The sequence below is a fragment of the Populus alba genome, chromosome 18 (genome assembly GCF_005239225.2).
Source record: "Populus alba chromosome 18, ASM523922v2, whole genome shotgun sequence".
NCBI lineage: Eukaryota > Viridiplantae > Streptophyta > Magnoliopsida > Malpighiales > Salicaceae > Populus > Populus alba.
Genome location: NC_133301.1, coordinates 5,263,844 through 5,285,785, shown reverse-complemented (window position 1 = coordinate 5,285,785; position 21,942 = coordinate 5,263,844). Strand labels below are relative to the sequence as shown.

Sequence of the window (21,942 nt, the reverse complement as noted above, 5' to 3'; positions counted from 1 at the left end):
TTATGTAAAGCTAACAAGCCCATTATAAGTCAATTGGTTATATGGAATGATTTTTGTAGCAAATGTGTCTTTGATTTTATTTTTTACTCTTTCTCCTGGAAGAGTTGGTAAACCAACAAGTAAATTTTTCTTTCCAGAATGGTTGATTTGAGTCTTCTTAGATCATGACATGGGTAAAAAAAGTATTTTTGTAACATTGAAAATCACTAAGTTTTTTTAATCTAAGATTTAAAAGGAGTTCAACATTTTTGTCTTTAAGATAAGAAAGATCTCCTACAAAATATAAGAAAATAGTTAAGATAATGGTTAAAATTGTATTTTGAATGATGTTTTCATTAAAGTCAAGGATAGGTATTTGGTCTTTAGTCATTTGGATAGAGTTTAAGATTTCAAGATGTGGTATTTTAGTGAGATGGTAATTCCACTATTCTTTTAATTGGCTAGAAAAACCAGCTATAAAGTGTTTAACTATAGCTTTGTCTAGGGTTCTAGTTTGGGTTTTGTAAGTATTAACAATTGTTGTTATTTGTTTTAAAGTGTTTAGGATATTGTATTAAGATATTCCATCTATGTTCCATTCATAGAGGGAAGAGACTTTGAATCTATGTTGGTTTATGATGGTTGGTTCATTTTGGATTGCTATATCTGGTGCAACATATGTTTTAGGGTTTCTCCAAATTAGTTTATTGATTTTAGGACTTTTTTCATGAAAGGTTTTTTCATCTGAAGTTTAGATTTGGTTATTTGGATAATGTTGAGATGACTTGTGGAGGTTGGATAATGGTTACTAATTTGGGATGTATTAAGAGCAATTAAGGTGGAAGATAAAGCTTCAAGGTGATTGAGATGTTCTTTGATAGCTTTGACAAAATATTTTTTTTTATATATATAATTTGGGTTTAACTAGTTTTGGTAACCTAGTATGGTTTGAAAACTGGATTTCTAAGTTTTTGGTCAATAGGCTTTGATGAAGTTTCAATAGTAGAGACTATAGACTTCTAGATATGCTTTTCAAGTTTAGTCAATTGCTTTTCTATGGTGTTGAGGTTGGTATTTATAAAGTTTTTTTTTTTTTCACTAGATGATGTGTTTGGTATTGATGGTAACATCTTCATTTGGAGATTTATAAGGAGCAATTTCTACTGTCTGGTTATTGTGAAATTTTGAGGTTTCTCAGAGGAAGATGCTTAGACTCAATGGGAGTGTCGTTTACTAATTCCTAAATGAAGGTTTTATTTCTAAATGTAATGGGACATGCTTGTTTTGCAAATAAATTTGTAATATAATTTTCAAACACATAATACATTTCAAAGCAATTAAAGAATAAGATTTATATTTTATGTAATGCAACGAAATCATAAAAACATTTTTGTATTTTCGTTCTTTGATGCATACAATTTTTGAAAAACCAAAATCTCTTTTAAAAGTTATGGTTATGATAAAAATCATGAATAAAATATTTTTGTTTATAACAAAATTTGTTTCAAGAATATTCAGCTCATTTTGGATGTTCTCTATTATAGAAGACAATGTTAGAGAGGTTGGTGGAGAAGGTTGGTCATTGTTTGTAAATAGTGGTTTAGGCATATTTGTAGTATAATCTGTATTTTAAAAACTAGTGCTAGGAATATCAAAGGTTGATTTCTTAGATGAGTTTATGTGGTAAGGCATGTTTATGACAGAGAATCTCAGAAATTCTTACAAGATTTATTATACTTGGATGCAGAAGGTCCAATTAAGAATCTAAAACTAGTTGAATGTCTATGGAAGGACAATTTAACTTTACCATCACTATATTATGTTATTTGTTTGAGTTGGATATTTGGTTGTGGTGGTTATAAAAGTTTAGGTTGGGTGACACCTTCAAGGATCCAGTCTTCTGTTATGGTTATATTTTTCCACTTGATATATTTGGGTACAATTATATTTGACCTAGAAATGTCTATTTGGAGGAGTAAGGTTTCAGCTTTTTAGGATTAAAATTTATGGTTATTGGCAAAAAAAGGGTTTTGTAATGGGTTTTAAAAATCAAGGCCATGAGAAATGATTATTCAAGTATATTGTAGTTATGAGTTTTGATATGTAGAATCATACTCTGTAAAATGTTTTTTTTTTTAGGGATATAGTAAAGTTTATTTAACAGTCAAAGAAAACATAACCACTACATAAACTAGATTCTATAGAACTTAGTAATGAATCATGAAAATTTTGGAATTTTACATCTCCGTGGACAATTATAATAAAAGTATTTAGATTTTTTTTGCTAAATGGTTTGATCCCAACTTATACGAGATTAATATGAATATATTTATAATTTCAATTTTGGTGTTTTAGTAGGAATTTTTTTAAAAAAAGTTAATTAATTTTAAAAAGTTTTATCAGCTGAATATTTATGTTTTTAGTTTTTATTGTAAAATTAGTTTTGAAAAGATTAAAAAAATTATGATAAATCTGATTTTTTTTTAACTTTAAAAATTTTTCAATCTTCGATATTTTTTTTGGAAAATCATCTATAGGTATTTCTTCAATATTAATTTCTTCACTTTTAATAACTCTTATATATATATATAATATATCGTTTTAGTTAGTCTAAATATCTCGTTTGACATCTTTTCTCTGACGTCGAATGAGGATTTTTGAATGGTTTTTATGAACTCTGTTTTGTAATTTTGTTTGAAATTTTTTAAGAAGGTAATGAATAAGTCAGCATAGTTAAAGTCAGTGTGGAATTTTACCCCCAAAAACCAGCTTTATAAATCCAGTTGGAGCTCTTTTACTCTTTGATCTTTACCTGTCCCCATCCCTTTTTCCCTTTAACGAACACAACTACAGCCTCACACTTAAATACTTGCATCTAGTCACCCACTTCCCTTTCGTTCACTTATCAGAGACTCCCAAATGCTGCAACGTGTCCCTCGAGATTCTAAATAAATAAAAATAAAAACTCAAAATTAAAATACATTCCTAACCCTAAAATAAAAAAATTAAAATAAAAATAAAAAATACTAGTGTGGGCATCCAATAAATATGTCCTCGAACAATACTTCACCTTCCATTCTCCTCCCACAGCGATTAACAAACCCCATCTCCCTTTCTCTCCACCATTTCTTCACACCCAGCCTAAAATCATGCTTGAAGAATCCATGTCAATCTGGGCTTCTATGAATAGTTGGCTTACCCCAACTGTTCTATTTGTGCTTCTCAATCTCATGATTGGCACCATTTTTATAACTTCAAGCCTAGCCACCCCCAAACCCAGTGACCAACATCAAGAACAAGAAAGACATGTTCAAGCACAAAATGGTCATGGTCTTGGTCTTGGTCATGGCCACCAGCTTGCTAGATCTCCTTCTGTACTACAAAGACTCAAATCTATCAACTTTTATAGTTATAGATCCCAAGAACCTACAACCTTAACTTTTGAAAAACCTCAAGAATCTGACCAGCATTTCACTCTTCATCATCAAACCCCTCAACAAGGTTATCAATACCACCAAAATCAAAACCAGCCAGTTATTTCTAGATCTCCTTCAATGTTGCAGAGGCTCAAGTCCATCAACCTCTACAATTACTTATCCCACGAACCCACTAACCCCACCATTACTGATAACCACAGAGATCAAGAAACTACGCCAGCCCATTTCACTTCTCAACACATTTATGACCAAAAACAAGAGCTTGATGGACAGCTTCAAGAACAACTAGAGGAAGAGGAAGAGGAGGATCAAGAACAGACTCTTGAGGAGATATACAGCAAGTTACAAGGAAATAAACTGAGCAAATCCAAGTCAGACACGAAGCCAACTTCTGGTGAAGTACCCAAGAAGCTACCGAAGAAAATGAAGAAATCTGCAAGTACAAAATCTGCTTTTTCCCATTTTGAAGAAGATGACATGGTTGAATCTCGGAGGCCAGCTACCGTGAAAGAAGGGAAGACCTCTACTGAGTTTGATGACACTGAAGTGGATGCTAAAGCCGATGATTTCATTAATAGGTTCAAGCAGCAGTTGAAGTTGCAGAGGATGAATTCTATCATGAAGTACAAAGAGATGATTACTAGAGGGAGCTGAAATCAAACCTGGTTTTGTTTTCTGGGGATGGTTTTTAATTTTTTGTTTTGTTTTGGGGGCTTTTGTTGAAAATTTAGGATTTTTATTGTGTAGATCAATCAGATCTCCACCTGAAATTTACTCGCTTAATTAATTAATATTCCTGCTTGTTGACGCATTTATCAGCAATCTAATTATTTGTTATTCTCATGAACTCCAACATTATAATGTGAATGGACACTCTGAAACCCCATTGACTTCATGTAATAAAATAATGGCATAAAACAAAATAAAAAAGAAAGATGGAAAAAATGGCCAATTGGGTTCTCGATTCCTGGGTGTTTATTGTTTCAAGGTCTCGCTTCCAGTCAGGGAAAGAAGGTCGTAGCTGGTGCCAGGTTGGGAAAGTTGAAGACAAGAGCCCAGTTGCAGTGGGTGCTTTGGCCGAGAGCTCGTGTCTTTATTGTATTTTGACTGATTTGCCCAAAGAAATTTTGTTGATGTCAACAGAAAAGTTGTGGGCAGTCTGGTCAAACCAGTTTTGTGTCCCCATTTTGCTATCCCGAATGCACATGGGGGATTTAATTTTGGTACTGTAGGGTCCTCCACTTCACATTTACTTGATGTTGCATGATACCTACATTAAGTATTAAGTATAAAACTAATAAAGTATCAAGTATTAAACTAACTAAAAGGTGCGACTTTCTCTTTTACTGGTTTCACTGTTTATTGTAAATGTTTTTTTTTTTTTTAATTTTATTCTTATTATTTTTTTGGGTGATTTAGTCTTAATTGAAAATCAAATGATTTTAATTTCTTTTAGAATGGTAAAATTAAAATAAAAAAGATATAAATAAAAAGATATCAAACATGGATGGTGTTCTATAAATTTTACACTTTGATTTTTAAACTAAAAAAAAAATGTAAATTATATAATTTTGACATCTTAATATTTTTCAAATCAATTTTGGTATAAAAATTTGTTATTGTTATTTTTTAGTCTCGGGTTGAGAACGGGGGGAGAGAGGTCATTGAATTTTAATAATAGAGAGAGAAACATGTCATTGACATCAATTTAAATCACCAAAATAAGTAATATTTATGTCAAATTATTTCTTTTGATGAGAGAAGTTCATATTATGTTTTTTTTTACTTTTAAAGTTACAGAAAAAACAAATATGAGTTCGGTTGATTTTGATTTTTTATTTATTTATGATTTTTTGGTCTTTTGAGCCCCTAGATAGGTTTATCATGATTTTTTAAGTGTTTTATATGTGTTTTGGGTCAAAAATAGATTGAGAAACGGGTTTTTAAGTAAAAAAAAACTTCAGCTTTGATTTTTTGGCTGCTAAGAGCAAGATCAAATAACATGTCGTCTTATTTTTTTAAAAAAAAAAAATTAAGATGGACGACATGTCTTATGCCTTATTGTAGAGAGAAAAAAAAAAGGTAGGATCAACTGTGGGGCTGAAATGTTTCTTTGCTGCTCTCATGGGGCAATATCCTATAACATGCGATTATTCTCTGTGCCGACGTGGGTCCAAATTTGGCTTTATCCCTTGGGGGAAATTCTCAGATGATAAATATAGAGAGTAATGTAAGAAAGAGTGCCTAAATGAGGGCTTGAATGTTCGCTCCAATATGGAAAGGGGATGCTATGATTATAGTGGAAGCAAGTCCAGACATGGCGAGTGCTGTTTGCCCTCTAAAAAGATGCCTTGCTTGTTCCCACTTAACTACTCTTCCATTGGAGCCATGGGATCTTGTGAGAAAGCGACGTCGTTATTCCAGACAAATAACACTGTTACCAATGCTTTAAAACCAGGACCATTCAGCAGTTCCCTGGGAGGCCGTGGCTTTCACAGGGTTCGGTATAATACAGAGGTTCGAGTTATTTAGATTAGATTGCATATAATCTTATATAACAAGATAGATAAAAGTAAATGAACTTGTAAATCATATGAAAAATAGAATTATATTATGCTTATTGAACATGTATTTAAGGTAACACCTGAATCAATCATCAGGGATTAAAGTGGATAACTGAATCTTAATACTCTGAATATTAATTAAATAAATTAACTTTGTGAGATTTTTTATATTTTGACCAAAACTTAATGGAATGTTTCTTGAATTTTTGAAATTTATAAGAAAAATCAGGTATTTTTAATATCGAATCTGTATCTTACAGTGTAAGTCTATAAATAGACATTATACAAAAAATTTAAAATAACACGCGAGGAACTCTCAAATAATTTCAAAATGATTCCTAAATTTATTAGAATTTTTTAGTATTTTAAGGACTGTTTGGTTGGACACACAAATTAATACACACTAAAACTAAAGAAAAAAAAAGAAGCTTACGGTGTTTGCTAAACATGTTATTAGTCTAAAATCAAAAGCATTAAAAAATATCTTAAGGCCCAACCAATACCTTATTTTAACTTTTTGGTTGGGCTTAGCCCAACAACATAAACTGGGGTTTTTAGGCCCAAAGCCATGCACACGGGTACCGGGGGGTTTTAAGGCCTAGCCGAACCTGATGTGTTAGGAGACAGACAGCTCAAACAGGCCCTCTTTTTATATATGATGTGGGCTGGACCAGGTTAGCCAATGGTCTAGGCTGCCAGTAACGCAAATTATTCTTTAACGTTAGTGGCATGTTTTAGCATGGTTTTGAAGAAGATAAAGCTTACCTGGCCGAGAAAATATGTAGCTTTATCACCGGTGGAATTATAAACTATCTGCTGTTGGGACTGTTAATCTTTTGGTCCTCGATGGATCAACTTCCTCATCACATAGGAATTTTGCCATGGTTTCTACTGTAAGTGAACTTGGTAATTTACGGTAGCCATGCAAGGAGGATGTGTTTGCTGCTGTTTAGCTGGAGAAGAATCTGCTAGTGTTCTTGGTGAAAATAGTGATGTTTGCAGCTTCGGAATGCTTATTCAAGTCTTTGTGATTGTGTTATTCCAAGGTAATTATAGGTGTGGAGTCTTGCTTTGTGAATGCAAATTTTTATTTAATTATTATTATAAGAGAATGGAAAGATGATGTTTCCGAAGTCAACAACTTCCATTGTTTTTCTAAGTTTTGAATTGTTTTTCTATGAGATTCTAATTTTAAAGCACTCCTATCTATATAATTGGCATGCTCCAATTACGTGAATGCACTGCATCTTTTGTGCATTTAGCACGTGTATCCTTAGAATTATGATCATTTGAGCTAACTTGAAACCTACCAAAATAATCCGTCATATTAGTTTTAATTCATATCATATGATTTAATTTTAAATTTAAATTAAATAAGAAGTGGGATTGAGAAATCCTAAGATTAATCTGCTACACTAAATCTAATGACACTATTAAAAAGTTCTCCACAACAATATGTAAGCATTATATTATTTTTATATTTTTTATAATTCAAACTTGTCTTTGAATGTTGTCTAAAAAACAAACATTATATTATACTCAAAGATCTCAAACAAAAACTGAACTCGAGTTTTATACATAGAGAGATCTTTTTTATCTTTATTTTAATCACATAATTTATTTATTTTTCATATGGGTCCTAGTTGCTTATGATTTTTATTAAATAAATGATATAGAATATTAATTAAAAAGTTAGACTTTTTATGTTGAAATAAGAGATATTAATAAGAAAAGGAGGTTTTATACTAGGAAGTTAGTTTATTTGAATGGAATTTAAATTATTACTCTTCTTATAAAAAAATAATGTCAAAAAAAATTGAAGAACTCTCAACATTACAAATAAGATATCTATTTCTCAACTTTATGACTGAGTCTTTATTTAGTATTAATATCTCTTTTAAACATTTATTAATGTATATAAATCTTAATCTATTTTACTAAACATATGCATCACATTTAGAGTTCATAATTAAAAAAAAAAAATCTTGCAAATAGAATACACATTATCAACACTTATATTTTTTTTACGTGAATTTTTTTTTTTTGATTTGACTAGCAGCATAGTGTAACATTAACTAATTATCTAATGTTCTTTACTAGACTATATCATGATAAATCAATGCCAATAAATGGTAAGCAATTTTACGTAAATTTTTAATGAGAGATATCCCTAATTATTTACAAGATATTGAATGTTGTGCTTATTTTATTATTCCAATCTTGGAAGTAAAGAAACAATAGCTTTTATAAAAGATTTTTGGTTTGGTGAAAGAAGACTTAAAAAACAAGAATACGAAAATTAGTTAATATTGAATGTTGTGCTTATTTTATTATTCCAACCTTGGAAGTAAAGAAACAATCGCTTTTATAAAAGATTTTTGGCTTGGTGAAAGAAGACTTAAAAAACAAGAATACGAAAATTAGTTAATATTGAATGTTGTGCTTATTTTATTATTCCAACCTTGGAAGTAAAGAAACAATCTCTTTTATAAAAGATTTTTGGCTTGGTGAAAGAAGAATTAAAATACAAGAATACAAAAATTAGTTATAGCTTAAAATTCAAAGCTGCAGGGGTTAATTATAACATAGTTATCAAGCACTTGAGTTTTAAACCAAGTTTAATATTAAACCAAATAATGTTGATTCGGTTAATCTCAATTAACTTGATCATAACCGTTGAACTCTATCGATGTAGCCTAATTTCATCGAAATACGAGTTAATTGGAAGATATAAAAAAAAATGATAATTGCATCATCTTAATTAATTATTACAAAATCCGACCGTTGGATTGGGTTAATATTTTATATGAACTCTCCAGACATGTTTTCCTATCTTAGGTTAAAAATTCAGGTCAATCGGAGTTCGGGAAGGCACCGCAATACTGGTCAATAGAGGTTATACGAATTTTGTTATTTACTTTCATTTGACTTGTGGACTTCCTATTTGGTTAGGATTCTTTTCCTACAAGAATGTGGTAGTTGGTTTTGGAAATTTTCTAGTTCCACAAAGATCTTTAATGAGCTGCAATATAATCTACAAGTGTGACAATGATTCATTAATATTTCAGAATCCTTTTCTTATAAGGATTCCTTATTCATCCTAGCTACACAAGGAAAGAAGGGCTGATGGTATTTAATGACATATTAGTTATTTTTATTATTTTCTTTCATGTTTGAGCTTAATTAAAACTTTGTTTTGAGCTACGGTCCAAGGCTTGTTTGGATCAGGTTATGAGCTTTTCAATTTAGGGTTTTTTGGTCAGTTTTGTTTGGGGGTCAATTCAGCCCATAAGGATAGATCCATTAGGGTTACTTTTAAAAACTATTTAAACATATATAACCTAAATTTCAGTAGTTTTGATGATTATTACTTCTGAATTTTTCAGTTTTAACGTATGAGAGTGATTCTTGCATTCTTTAGTTCTTAAACGAACTAAATCTGATTTATCGAAGATTAACTGGCTTCGTGGCGTCATTTACTCATTCCAATAGTGTTGGTGCCTTGGGGCAAGTTTTCATTGTGTCGCACTCCTATTAGACCTATTTCGTCTTTTCAAGATCAGATCTCAATCTTGATTGTGGGTTGCGTGACCACGTGATCACGAGGTCGCATCATTTTCTTAATCTCTTTGGGTAACACAATTCAATTATTTGGGTAACACAACTTATCAAATTTGTAACATAATCCTCTAGGTTATCAAATAACTCTATTATATACACACAGTAGCTTTCAACCACTCACCAGTTCAATTATTTCTCCATTCGATTCTTTTTCATCACTTTTTACCATTCATCTTATATTTTTTTTATTTTTTATTTAGAGAAAAACATATGTGAAATGGATACAGACATGTATACACACATGTATACATTACAAAAAAGACTTAATTATTGAATGTTAGAAGTACACTTATACCATTTTAGTACATTTCTATGTGAAGTTGTTAGCATAATTATAAGTATTCATAATACATAAAGTACCTAACAAAATTATAAACAGGGAAACAACACAATTAGCGATAATCCACTTCGTGATATAGACTTTCAACATATATAGCATTATGGGTGTTATTAGTCATCAAGAAAACTTATGTCCATGATTTTTTACGAGAAAAAGAAATTGTAATGTCTATTAAAATTTTAACACCAATGTTGAATACATTCAACTCAAATTCAATAATACTTGCTTATCATTCCCATTTCCATATGAATGAACACTATGATTCGCATTTCAAACTAAACTCATATGACAATATCCATGCTTATCATTGCAAGTAAACTAACATTATGATTTAACAACTAGCTATAAAATATACGTATGTGATTTCCATAAAGGAAAGAGATCAATATGCTTATTCATAATTCTTTTAACATCGATTATATTATATACATATCCAATTACACACTAACTTTTATAACGTCTAAATTCATAATTGTCACTTTCAATAATATCTTTACGACGAATTATATAATACATTCAATTATGAGATTACTGACATGTATAGATACTCATTTTCTCAATTTTTGATTCCTCTACCAACTAATTAATATTTCATTTCCTTGTCACTTTCATCTCAATGTTAAAAAAAAAAAAATGTCACTTCAATTTATTATTTTAATAGAAACAGAAATTCATCAATAATAAAATGAAAACAAACCCTAGAGTACAAAGTGTTAAAGAAAAAAAAACACTAACTAGTTTTCTAATTATAATAATAGTGGATTTTCTAGTTATAATAATAGTGGATTCGAGGGTTTTTTTTTTTTTTTTAGAATTGTAAGAGAAATACCATCTATGTCAGATTTACATCTTTTAAAGAATTTTGAGGGAGCATACTCTAAACTATAATAGCAGTTTGAGATGAACTCATGCTATGTCTTCAGCAGCTGATGCTGGCAGCTTGACGCTTTGAGGGCACATCCAATAAGATGGATATATTATCATTGAACGAAGAATCTCAATGGTGACAACCTTCGTTGACATGGCTGAAGAGGTAACCCAAAATGTGTGCGCGCAGCTACAGGTTCGCTATCAAAGCATTGGCTCTATCAAAGCACTAGCTGGCACAAAATCACTACTTGTATATCTGCACTATATCACGTCTATTCCATTTGAATTTAATAGGTTAGATTCAACAAACACGACACAAAGAAACATAAAAAGATTTCAATCCAAATTCATGAATCTATTGGAGATATACGATGCTCCAGCTCCATTAATGCATGCTTCCATTGCATTTTTTCCCCCTACTAAACATACTTGATTTTGTGAGAACTCATCCAAACAAAAGGGATATCAGAAGTTCCATTCTGTCAATGGCGCTTACAAATGGGTCATTTCAAAATCAAAAATCAATCTGAGTTTCATTTGGAAGGCAAACATCAAGCAGCTGGAACCTTTTTCCCATCTTCAATGAAGTAAATGGCGGTTTCAGGAACCTGAAAGGAAAAACAGTGGAATGTAAGCCAGTTAAGCATGGAAGAGAGATACAAAACAGAATTTAGAAGGCAATTTAGAGTTTAAACAGATTGTTTTTAAGAACACAGTGAAGTGCTACTGTGAAAACAAAAACCCATTATTCATAAGTGAGGCACACGCAGTAAACTTCTACTAACAATTGACAAACGATATTCATATTCAAAGCACACAAGAAGCTTGCAAACCAACCAAAGCCATGGGCATTAGTTATGCAACTTTTGATTGTGCAAATTTCAAACATCGTTTTTTTTCATACAAATATAAATATTTGTTCGAATGAAATAGCAATCACATAACATGAACATGATCTTATTGTATAAATATCCAATAAAGAATAATAGGCAATTTTTCACGTATGTAAATGTAACACATGCTACACATAACATAATTACTATAGCATAATTTATGAATCAAAAGGTAGCAGAACCATTATAGGAGCAAAAGGAAACTCTTGCCAAGTCTGTAATCTTTGTACAGACTAGCATGAATCTTTCCCTAAGAGAATTGGACATTTGTAATCTTTCTTCAGCATCATCATCACACTATAACTAAGTTGGCAAAAGCAAAGATTATCACATGTAACTCGAGAGCGAGAAAATAAACTTGTAAGACAACGCAGAACTTAAGAGTGAATTCTCCACTTGCATATGTATAAACTTTCATCAACATCAAACTATTCAGGATTGGCTCTGAAAGCCATAGTTTTGAATGTCTTGAGGTTTCAAAATAAAAGTCTTTCAAAATTAACTAAACACCCACAAATCAGCTTTTGACTCAAAAGTTCCTTTTTCGCAAAAAAAAAAAAAAACAGAACAAATCTTTGGTCAACTGAATTTGGACTTGTTTCTTATTCATAATTCAAAAACATGCTATGTCTAAAAGAAGAATGACAACTAAGAAGGATGTCAGGAAGGAGATAAGGAGAAGGTGGAAAATGGTTGGTAGAAGAAATTACATCAGGCCAGGTCTCTGTGATAAATTCCACGATATCATAAGCTATGTCTCCTTGAACATCAATCTGTTCCTTCTCTGTTGGACCCTGAAATGAACAAGGAATAAAAAGTTTTATCATTCAGAGGAACAAAAGGTGATGAATTTGGTTAATCATAGGAGGCATTTGGTGCACCTTAACAACAGATGCTCCAGTAGCAAACTTCTTCCCAAGCTTTTTGGAAGCATCACTCAATTTAATACCTGAACATAAATATTTATCATAAGAGATACAACTAGTAACTTTAGCAATTAGTAATCAACGCAAAAAACCACAAGATAATGATTTGAAGTCAACAAAGCATCAGGCTTACCAAATAGGTCCAATCCTTTAATAATGGTGATACTTTTGCGCTTGTTGCGAACAACCTTCTCAATTACAACTTCTTGTCTTACCTATATGGAATAATGCAAAGTGAAATAAAAATTCCATGCAGTAATGCCAGATCATTATAATTTTAGTTGAAAATTAAATCCAGCACAAAATCATCTCATAAACTAAAAGGCCATAATGCAAAGTGAAATAAAAATTCCATGCAGTAATGCCAGATCATTATAATTTTAGTTGAAAATTAAATCCAGCACAAAATCATCTCATAAACTAAAATGCCAATAGTCACTAATATTTTTCCTCAATGAGACAAAAACCATCCAACAAACGTGTTCTATAAGCACTTCGCTCTTACAGTTTCACTTCATCCACACATCTTTGCCATCATATAACAAAAAGCAAACCTCTAATGCAAGCCACTTTGGGATTCCAAGTTACAGAGGAGGTGAAAAATATCACAGAAAGCAAATGTGTCACATACATGATCAAATGCAATAAAGCAAATTGAGCATCATAAGTTACAGAGGAAGCCACAATCTCATTTCTGAAACGGAAGCATGTCGATGATGATTGCTGGTTAACTTATCAAAACAATTTAATTTTTTGAATTGAAATTTCACATGCGTTTGGCCAATCTTGAATGCAATGCTATCAAAGAATGAAAAGCTTCCAAGACACACAAACAAGTCCTTACTTTCTTCTTGATTTTGCCACCTGGAAGCCTTTTCACTTCTTCTTGCTTAGATGATGATGTCTCTCCTGAAACGAAAAGGCAATGAACAAAAAGATAAAATTTTGGAGAACAAAATCATGCCCCGTGTAATGTTTCTCGACACAAACACCCATTAAAATCTCATACTGGGTAAGTGTAAAAAACAAAAGTTACCAGAGTGAACAGAAGAAGCTGACCCATCAGCACCAATTGAGGAAATTCCAAATGAGTGCAGTTGCTCCGAAACCCTCCCAGCCTCTTTTTCGTCAGCCTCTGCCAACCCAAATGAAAAGATCAATTCTTTGCGTCTTAAAATCAGTCATTACAGCAGGAAACAAGCAGGGGTCTTCTGGGTTTTCAAGATTGAAACAAGAAAAGAAAAGAAAAGAAAAGTTCATACCTTTAAGGAGATCAGGGTAGAGTTCAGGGGCGTTTTTGATGAGCCAAGGCTTGCATTTCTCGAAATCAGACCCGAATTCACAATACTCTGCAGGGAGAGAGCATGTTGGGCAGTATGACACTTTCACTGGCTCAGGTTTCTCTGCCATGGAATTCTGGGAGTTTTGATAGGGGGGATCGGGATTGATTTAAGTACTATGAAATATAATTTGATGCCCAGACCAGAGGGGAGGAAGAGAACCTGATTCTTAATGACACATCTAAATAATTAAAGTTTTATATCGCTTTTTTTTTTTCTCTTAATGTTTAACACTATTTTTACATAAAATATCAAGGAACCCTAACATACTAATTAATTTTATATATTTGCTACGTCTAATAAAAGCCGAAGACAAAAGCAGTAAATTATAAACAATTAACAACGCTACATCATCAACTCTAACCAATAATTAAAAAAATATATAGTTAAAAATATAATATTTAATGAAAAGTAATAATTAGAATAAATATAGAAACAAAATATATTTATAGTCAATTGAAATAAACACAAAAATAAAATTATTTAAAACACTAAAACAACTCAATCATTCACTTAAAAATGAGTTGCTGTCCCTTTTTTTAATTTGGTAATCATAATCGTAAATTTCATAAATATAATCTTATTTTCTTTTCATCCTTAAAAAAAAAGTTTAAAAACACAATTATAACTGTATTTTCAAAAACTTTAATTTATTTTTTATTTAAAATTAATTATTTTATATATTTTTGAACTTTTTTATATGCTGATCTTAAACATAATTTTATAAAAATAAAAAAAAAATATCATTTTGATATATTTCGATAGAAAAAATAATTTGAAAAGCAATCAGAACCACACTTTCTAAATATATAATCTTAATTTTTTATTGGATTTTTCCATGTGTTTTGATTATTTTAGAAATCAAAAGATCACTGCATGAACATTAACCAAATTTATTTTTATATTAATTGAATTTAGTTTTCCTAATTAACATTCTACGCACATTAGCTTTTACTTTATAATGCAAATTATTAAGTGTCAAAAGAAATTAATTTAAGAAATAGAAGAATTAAAGGATGTTATTTTGCTTCCATATCGGTTTATCAGACTTTTGGATTATCATTCTAAATTTTAAATTTTTAAAAATAAAATAAAATTCAAAATTTTTTAAAAATTACTTTTAAAATATAAAAACAAAGAGCGCCTATATCTAATTTAATAACTTCACTTTACTCTCTTTTACCTTTCCACCTTAATCTCTATAACCCTTCAAATAAATTATGCATTATGAGTTTTATTTTGTCTAATAATAATAATAATAATAAAAAAGGACAAGTGAAATGGAATCAAACATAACTCAGATAAGTAGAGCAACCGTATTTGTAGCACCGGACAAACACTAATTCTTAATTAATAATTAATAATTATTTTTTTATGAATCACAATTATAAAGTAAAGTTATAAACTTAAGACTGTTTTTTTTATGGAGTGTGAAATATAACAATATATAACTAAGAGGCTTTTTTATGTAATTTAAAAGCTATAATTTAGTAACGAAAAATAAATGTTGATAATTAGGTTTGATTTGACAAAGTTTACAATAATTATATAAATTAAAAAATTAAGAAATTTAATAAAAATACCGGTTTAAATGATAACACAAGTAAACTTTGTTAGAATATTTTTATAAAAAGTAAAAATTTATTGAGTTGTTATAAAAAGAATAATGATTTTTCAGTTTATTTTAATTATCTTTTAATTGCATGCAATTACTAAACCTTATATGTTGTATTAATTGCCCTTTAATTGCATGCAATACAAAATATTATATGCTTAAAAACACACAATAGCGACCCTCAACCACTCATTTCTGCTCAAACCACAATAGTTCAGTTATTTTCCCTCCACTATTAATTGTTGAAGTAACCAATAAGGAGAAGAAAAACTGTGAGGTAATAGATAGAAAACAAACCGGTAAGAAAAGAAAGGAAGAAGAAGAAAGAGAAGACGGGGGTTTGATGTGCCTCAATCTCCTTCCTTAAAAAGCATAAAGGAGCACTGTTGGCAGGGAAAGGAAGAGGTGAAGGAGCCACTTCAGATCCATCAGTTTTAGCACTTTAATCAGTGACGGCACGTGGTACATGCGCCATCACTATTCCTGTTGCTCTTTTGACCCGATTTTAGTTAATTCTTGTACATGCTAAACATATCAGAAGGTTAATTAAGAAGGTTAATTAATAAACTTAGAATATCTTTTGGACAAATTGTTATAACATTCTGAAATTTAGAACAAAATATTTATTGCTGTGTATATTTTTGGATTGTTTAGAAATTATTTGATTAGAATTCATGTGTGTTTTTTGTTCAATAATTTGTGTTGAATTACGAGTTTATTTTTAGGGTTGTGATTTCTAATTGAATACTAAATGTTGGTTGATGATTTAGGGTTGAGTTTATGTCGATTTGAACATAAATCTTGATTCATGGGTTGTGCTTGGATTGATGTTGGTTTATTTGAATTAGCTTGAACTTTGAATATAAGTTTATGAAATTAATAAGACTTGTGTGGATATTCAGTGTTGTTTGATTTTGAGTTGATAAATGATAATTTGTTTGGTGCTGTCTTGAATTGATTTTGAGTTGATGAACATAAATTTTTTCTTTAAATTATAATTTTGAATTATTTGTTTACTAGAATATTTGTTTCTTAGACAACATTTTATCATTATCACAAAGCAAGTTTCAATTAAAAAAGAAAAATATTCTAATAATTTTGATGTGATTATATCAAAACCCACAAGAATAACACCGTACTTGTGCATTGCCATGAGGAACTCTTTGGCGGCATCATCAAATTTTTTATAGCGAGTCAACCTTAAAACATCCTAACCTGAGTCCTTGCCTAACCTAAGCTTGTGAGGGTTGATTAGATATGACTAGGTCGATCTGACAAGTTAAAAAACAACTTAAATGATTCATAAAAATATAATTTAACTTAAAAAATTAAAGATGAAATATATTTTTTAAAAAATATAGAGACGAGGACATATCGAACCGATCGCTCGTCAACTTAAGTTAACTTGTCAAACATAGGACTTAAGTTATAAACTTAGCTGAGTTTTCGTAACTTTGTTTTTGAAAACCATTTTTATTTAACTATACAATCACCAAAAGCAAACAATCATTGCTATTTTGTTTTTATATAATAAACATATTATATTTGTAATTAATTAACTTTTAATAAAATCACACCTAAATATTGAAAAAAATAAAAAAAGCTAGGAGACTTGGCATAGGGAGCCGATTGCGATTGACCTATAAAATGAAAATGTCATATATACATACCTAGCCTTTTTTTTTTTTTTTGTTAGCTCCTTTAAAAAAATAATAATGTAATAACACGTCATTTAAAAACTCAAAATCCGGCTACCAGATAGAAGGTTGAAAAATCAAGGATGGAGACTTTTTTTTTTATTAAAAAAAAAGATTTTCAACCTATTTTAATCTAAAAACATCTAATAAATACCCTAATAACCTAAAAAAAGAAAACAATCTTCCAACTCAAAACATGTCAAGATTGGTAAAAAAAATACAAAATCAAGTTGAAAAAAAATCCATGCCAATCTTCGCGCGCGCGCGTGTGCCAACTGGAATTGTCAAAAAATCCTTTTTGAAATTGAGCTTTTAAAGACGATCCTTTCTTTCTTGTCAACTGGAATTGTCTCTTTTACTCTGATCTTCTATCAATCTGCTATCATTCCTTGATAGCCCCATTTGAAACAATTTCTGCCTTCCCAATTCCTATTCACTGGTGCAAAATCAATTTGTTGCTGACGCTCTTCTGTTTCTTGTTCCAGCATGTTCTTCTACCTTTGAAAGCACTGAGATTTCTCTTTTCCGTTGGGTTTTTTTTGGAGTTCTGTTTAATTTTAGATTAGTTGATCGAAGCATACAGCGTCGTCTCCCCTAGCGGGCAATGGAACCCTCTCTTTTCATCTCTATTCTCAACATATTGAAAGAGGTCTGCCTCGCGGAGAAGATCAGAAGAGAGGCCTTCTGTTGATTCTTTTGATTTCATTTCTAGATGATACGGTGAAGGTACGAAATACAGGGCAGTTTGGTTGGCAATTGGCAACGGAGAGTGATCTGGAATTTGGGAAGAAGCCAAGAATGTGAAGAGATCTTGAAAATCAAGATGTTGGTTTTATTCTGTATACAGCTATGATTGATGGACTGTGAGAGATGGCTCTAGGAATCAGCATGAGACCACTAACTTTTAAGACCCGCCCGGTCCACAACCAGGTTCTGAATTTTTTAGGTTATCAGATTGGCCGAATCATTTTAAAAAAAAATCAAAACAATGTTGTTTTAATAAGAAAAAAAAAGTCAACAGGTTTGCGGCTGAGTTTTGCCAGGTCAACGGGTTGCTGGGTCAATCCGCCGGGTCAGCTAAGTCACCGAGTTTTTTTTCTTTTGTTTTTCCTTCAATCTAATCCAGTTTCAACCCCAAATCGACTAGATCTCGGATTAACCCACAAGATGAATCAGGTTTCAAAGCTATACCACTAACTACTACCATTATTAGTACTCAATTAGTGACTAAAATGGTCAAAATCCCAATTAATGGCACCAAGGAAAAATAATTACAATATTAAATCCATAATTATTGATAATTGATGAATTCCAAGCTGTTAGAATTTTCAACCATCTGGCACTTAACCAGTCCAAAACTCTTGCATGTTCCTGACTATGGAAACTCTTGTATGAGCAGTCACTACCATCGGCACAGAAACATGTATTCACTTGAATAATTGCCTTTGAAAATTTGTTTTAATTAAATAAATTATGAGTTAATAAAAAATTAATTTTAAAAATATTTTATTTTTTCTACTTAAAGAATATTTTTTTTTATATTTAATTCTTAATTTATAATGGACTAATTAAAATTATTAATGATGTAAATTAATTTTTATAGATTTTTCTACCTTTTAATTTTTAAAATTCACTAAAACAAATGGTGAATATAGAATTTTAAAACTATATTCTTTTATATTTTCAAACACTCTTTTCTCATCTTATATTTTAGTGTTTTTTTCTCATTTTATACTTTGATTTTCCTTTTAAATCTAGAGTTTAGATTTATATTATTGAGATATATTTGAGTTTCATATTTTTTTTATTCAAAGATCTTGGCTTAGAAGTACATTTAAACCAAAGTGTGGTGTTGAAATCTTGGAAAAGCATATTGTATATATTCTAGTTATATAAGTAAGGAGTAATAAAGCTTTAATAACAAATTTTTTATCCTTGATGACAATAACAAAATTAAGATTTATTTTTTTAAAAATATTTTAACAATTAAGTAGTTTTTTATTTTAATTTAAGCATAGTTGATTTAAACATGTTTGTCTTGAGCTTATAGATTTAAAAACATTGGATTGTTTAAGGATACGAGTAATAAATAAATTAAGAGTAAAATAAACATGTATATAAAATAGTGAAGATAAATAAGCTTAGGAATTGTAAAGAACATAATAAATATAATAAAATAAGTTGCGTAAAAGATAAAATACAAAGTTGTAAATAACTCATAAGTTATAATGCGAGCAAGATAGGATTTTTAAAAACTTGAAAGAGACCTTATATCGAAATTATATCGGGCTGTGTTGATAAATTACAAAGAGATATTTTGCTTAAATAATACTTTTCCATCCTATTCTTGTCCTAAAAAACAAAAAATCAGCCTTAAACAAGAAAATCATTCATTAAGACCTTAAATCTTAGTCTATTTTATACAAGGAAAGAAAATAGCCTAATGCTAGAAAAACTTTACTTCATGTTAAGTTAAGCTAAACAAGAGAAACTTTCAACATATATTCACCTACTCATTCGGTCTAGGGGCCTTCTAAGCCTAATAAGCAACTCTCAAAATTTCTATCATCTTGGTCCATGGTTTTTGTCTCAAACTTCGGCCTCTTGATCTATTCTAGTCGAACTATAACTACTCTTGTCAAGAAATCCACTACCACATTACATGTATATATATATATATAAAGGACTTTAATGGATCCGGAACTAAAAGGCATAGATGATTTCTACATTGAAATGATCTTTTTGTGGACAAATTGAAAAAAATAAAGGACCAAAATGAAAAGCATGAAAAACATGGATGGCAATTTAAAAGCTGCTGCGTAACATTCACTTTGCACCTCCTACTTCCCAAATAAAAACTTTTCAACATCTATAGATTTTAAAAATTCAATTTTGATACAAATTTTTTTTTTTTTTTTTATTTTTAGTTTAAAAGAGGAGAAAGAGTTTATGAATTATGGTAGTGGCAATGATGAGAGAAAACATTAGTTTACACTGAATCTAACCACTAAAAAATTAATCTTGGTGTTAAGAGAGGAGTTCCACTTGAATATTTTTCATCTTTAAATTGGTGGGGAAAATAGATATGACCTTAGGAAGTTTTGGAATTTAGGTTTATTATTTTTTTTCTTGGTCTATTTTTTAGGTTATTGAGTGTATAAACAAGTTTATTTAAATTTTTATGGGTCAAATTATGGTTTAGAAAATAAAAAAAAAAAAAATTGGTGTAAAACACCCATGTCTTTTGTCATTAAGGCCTGAAAGAGATAGGCCACTCAGACCCACATGTCTAGGTTTTTTTTGATATATTTGTTTCTCAATGTTATAATTTGATTTTGTTTTATATATTATATATATATATATATTTTTTTTTTTCAATTTTATTATTCAATATTTAGCTTATTTTAAATAGATCTTCATGAGTTGTTTTGTTTTGCTTTCCATTAAATTATTATGGTTTCAAATAAATATTTTTTATTTTATTTTTTTAATGTTTTATTTTGTAAGAGTCTATTTTCGTTGTTATTTTTTCTAGTCATCCAAAATTGTTTTTAGACTCACAAGTTGAGTGTGTCACATTAGGTTAACTCCCACAAGTATTTTTTTTTTCTACTAAAAACTATATTAGCAAATACTTAATTTTTTTACATTAAAAAAATGATATAACCCATAACGCAATGCATTCCAATCACCTAGTAATAAAAAATATGCAACATATTTTTGTTTATTTTGGATATCAATACACATATGAACAAAAAAAGAAAAAAGGATAGTGTTAGTGTCAGCAACTTTTGGTTAAGGACTAGCTATTTATCTCCTTTCTCAAGCTAGAGAGTAAGAAATAATAATATAAACAAATTATACCAAAATCAAGTTTTTTAAATATTGAGTAACCAAAAAGTTATCATTTAAAAAGCAAAAGGGATAAAGTGAATTTTTTACCTCAAATAATTTAAGATCGTCACACTTTTTTTTTTTTTTTTCCACTTTGACTCTATATCTATTAATCTTGTTATTTTTCCATAAATTTGTCTAAATTAATCTTTAATTTAGACCTATAAAAGTGTAATTAAAAAAAAAGTTAAGGGAAAAAAAAACAAAAAAAGTATTGTAGTAATTTACAGTGCTTTATATATAGGTGAATGATAAATAATTTCATCATATATTTTATTGTTTGTTTACTAGGAAGTTGATATGTGTCGTTTGGTTTTTGAAAAGGCGTTGTTCAAATAGTGTTTGGCACTGTATTTTAAAAGTATTTTTAAAAAAATTAAAATTTTAATTTTTTTAAATTAATATGTTTTTAATGTTTTTTGATCATTTTGATGTGTTGATATCAAAAATAATTTTAAAAAAATAAAAAAAATATTATTTTATTATATTTTAAAAAATAATTATTATTATATTCATAAATATTCTCTATATCCGAAAGAAGTGGTACATTCTCAAATACCCTCTAGAAGATGAGATTAGGGTCTCTACCCGTTTAGTTTTTTCTTGCAGGTCTTGGGCTCCCTTTCCTAACATAAAAAAAGAAAAAAAAAAAAATTGGAGTGATATCCCACATGCGTAATTTAATGAACTGCCTAAAGAATTAGTAAATCTTTTTTTTTTTAAATGCCTAGAATTAGAATGAAAATAACATTGACGACAATAATAA

The 21,942-nt window shown here is 29.8% G+C and overlaps 2 protein-coding genes across 2 annotated transcripts; one reads left to right on the top strand and one right to left on the bottom strand.

Moving 5' to 3' along the window:
- Window positions 1–3,036: 3,036 nt before the first annotated feature.
- LOC118046005 (pathogen-associated molecular patterns-induced protein A70-like) lies at window positions 3,037–4,231 on the top strand. Its single transcript, XM_035054755.2, has one exon. The coding sequence runs from the start codon at window positions 3,129–3,131 to the stop codon at window positions 4,068–4,070; it is 942 nt and encodes a 313-aa protein (XP_034910646.1). The 5' UTR covers window positions 3,037–3,128; the 3' UTR covers window positions 4,071–4,231.
- Window positions 4,232–11,042: 6,811 nt separating this feature from the next.
- LOC118046004 (translation machinery-associated protein 22) lies at window positions 11,043–14,183 on the bottom strand. Its single transcript, XM_035054754.2, has 7 exons — window positions 13,893–14,183; window positions 13,667–13,765; window positions 13,475–13,539; window positions 12,764–12,845; window positions 12,586–12,653; window positions 12,415–12,498; window positions 11,043–11,419 (listed from the first exon to the last, which is right to left on the bottom strand). The coding sequence occupies exons 1-7, from the start codon at window positions 14,038–14,040 to the stop codon at window positions 11,363–11,365; spliced, it is 603 nt and encodes a 200-aa protein (XP_034910645.1). The 5' UTR covers window positions 14,041–14,183; the 3' UTR covers window positions 11,043–11,362.
- Window positions 14,184–21,942: the final 7,759 nt, after the last annotated feature.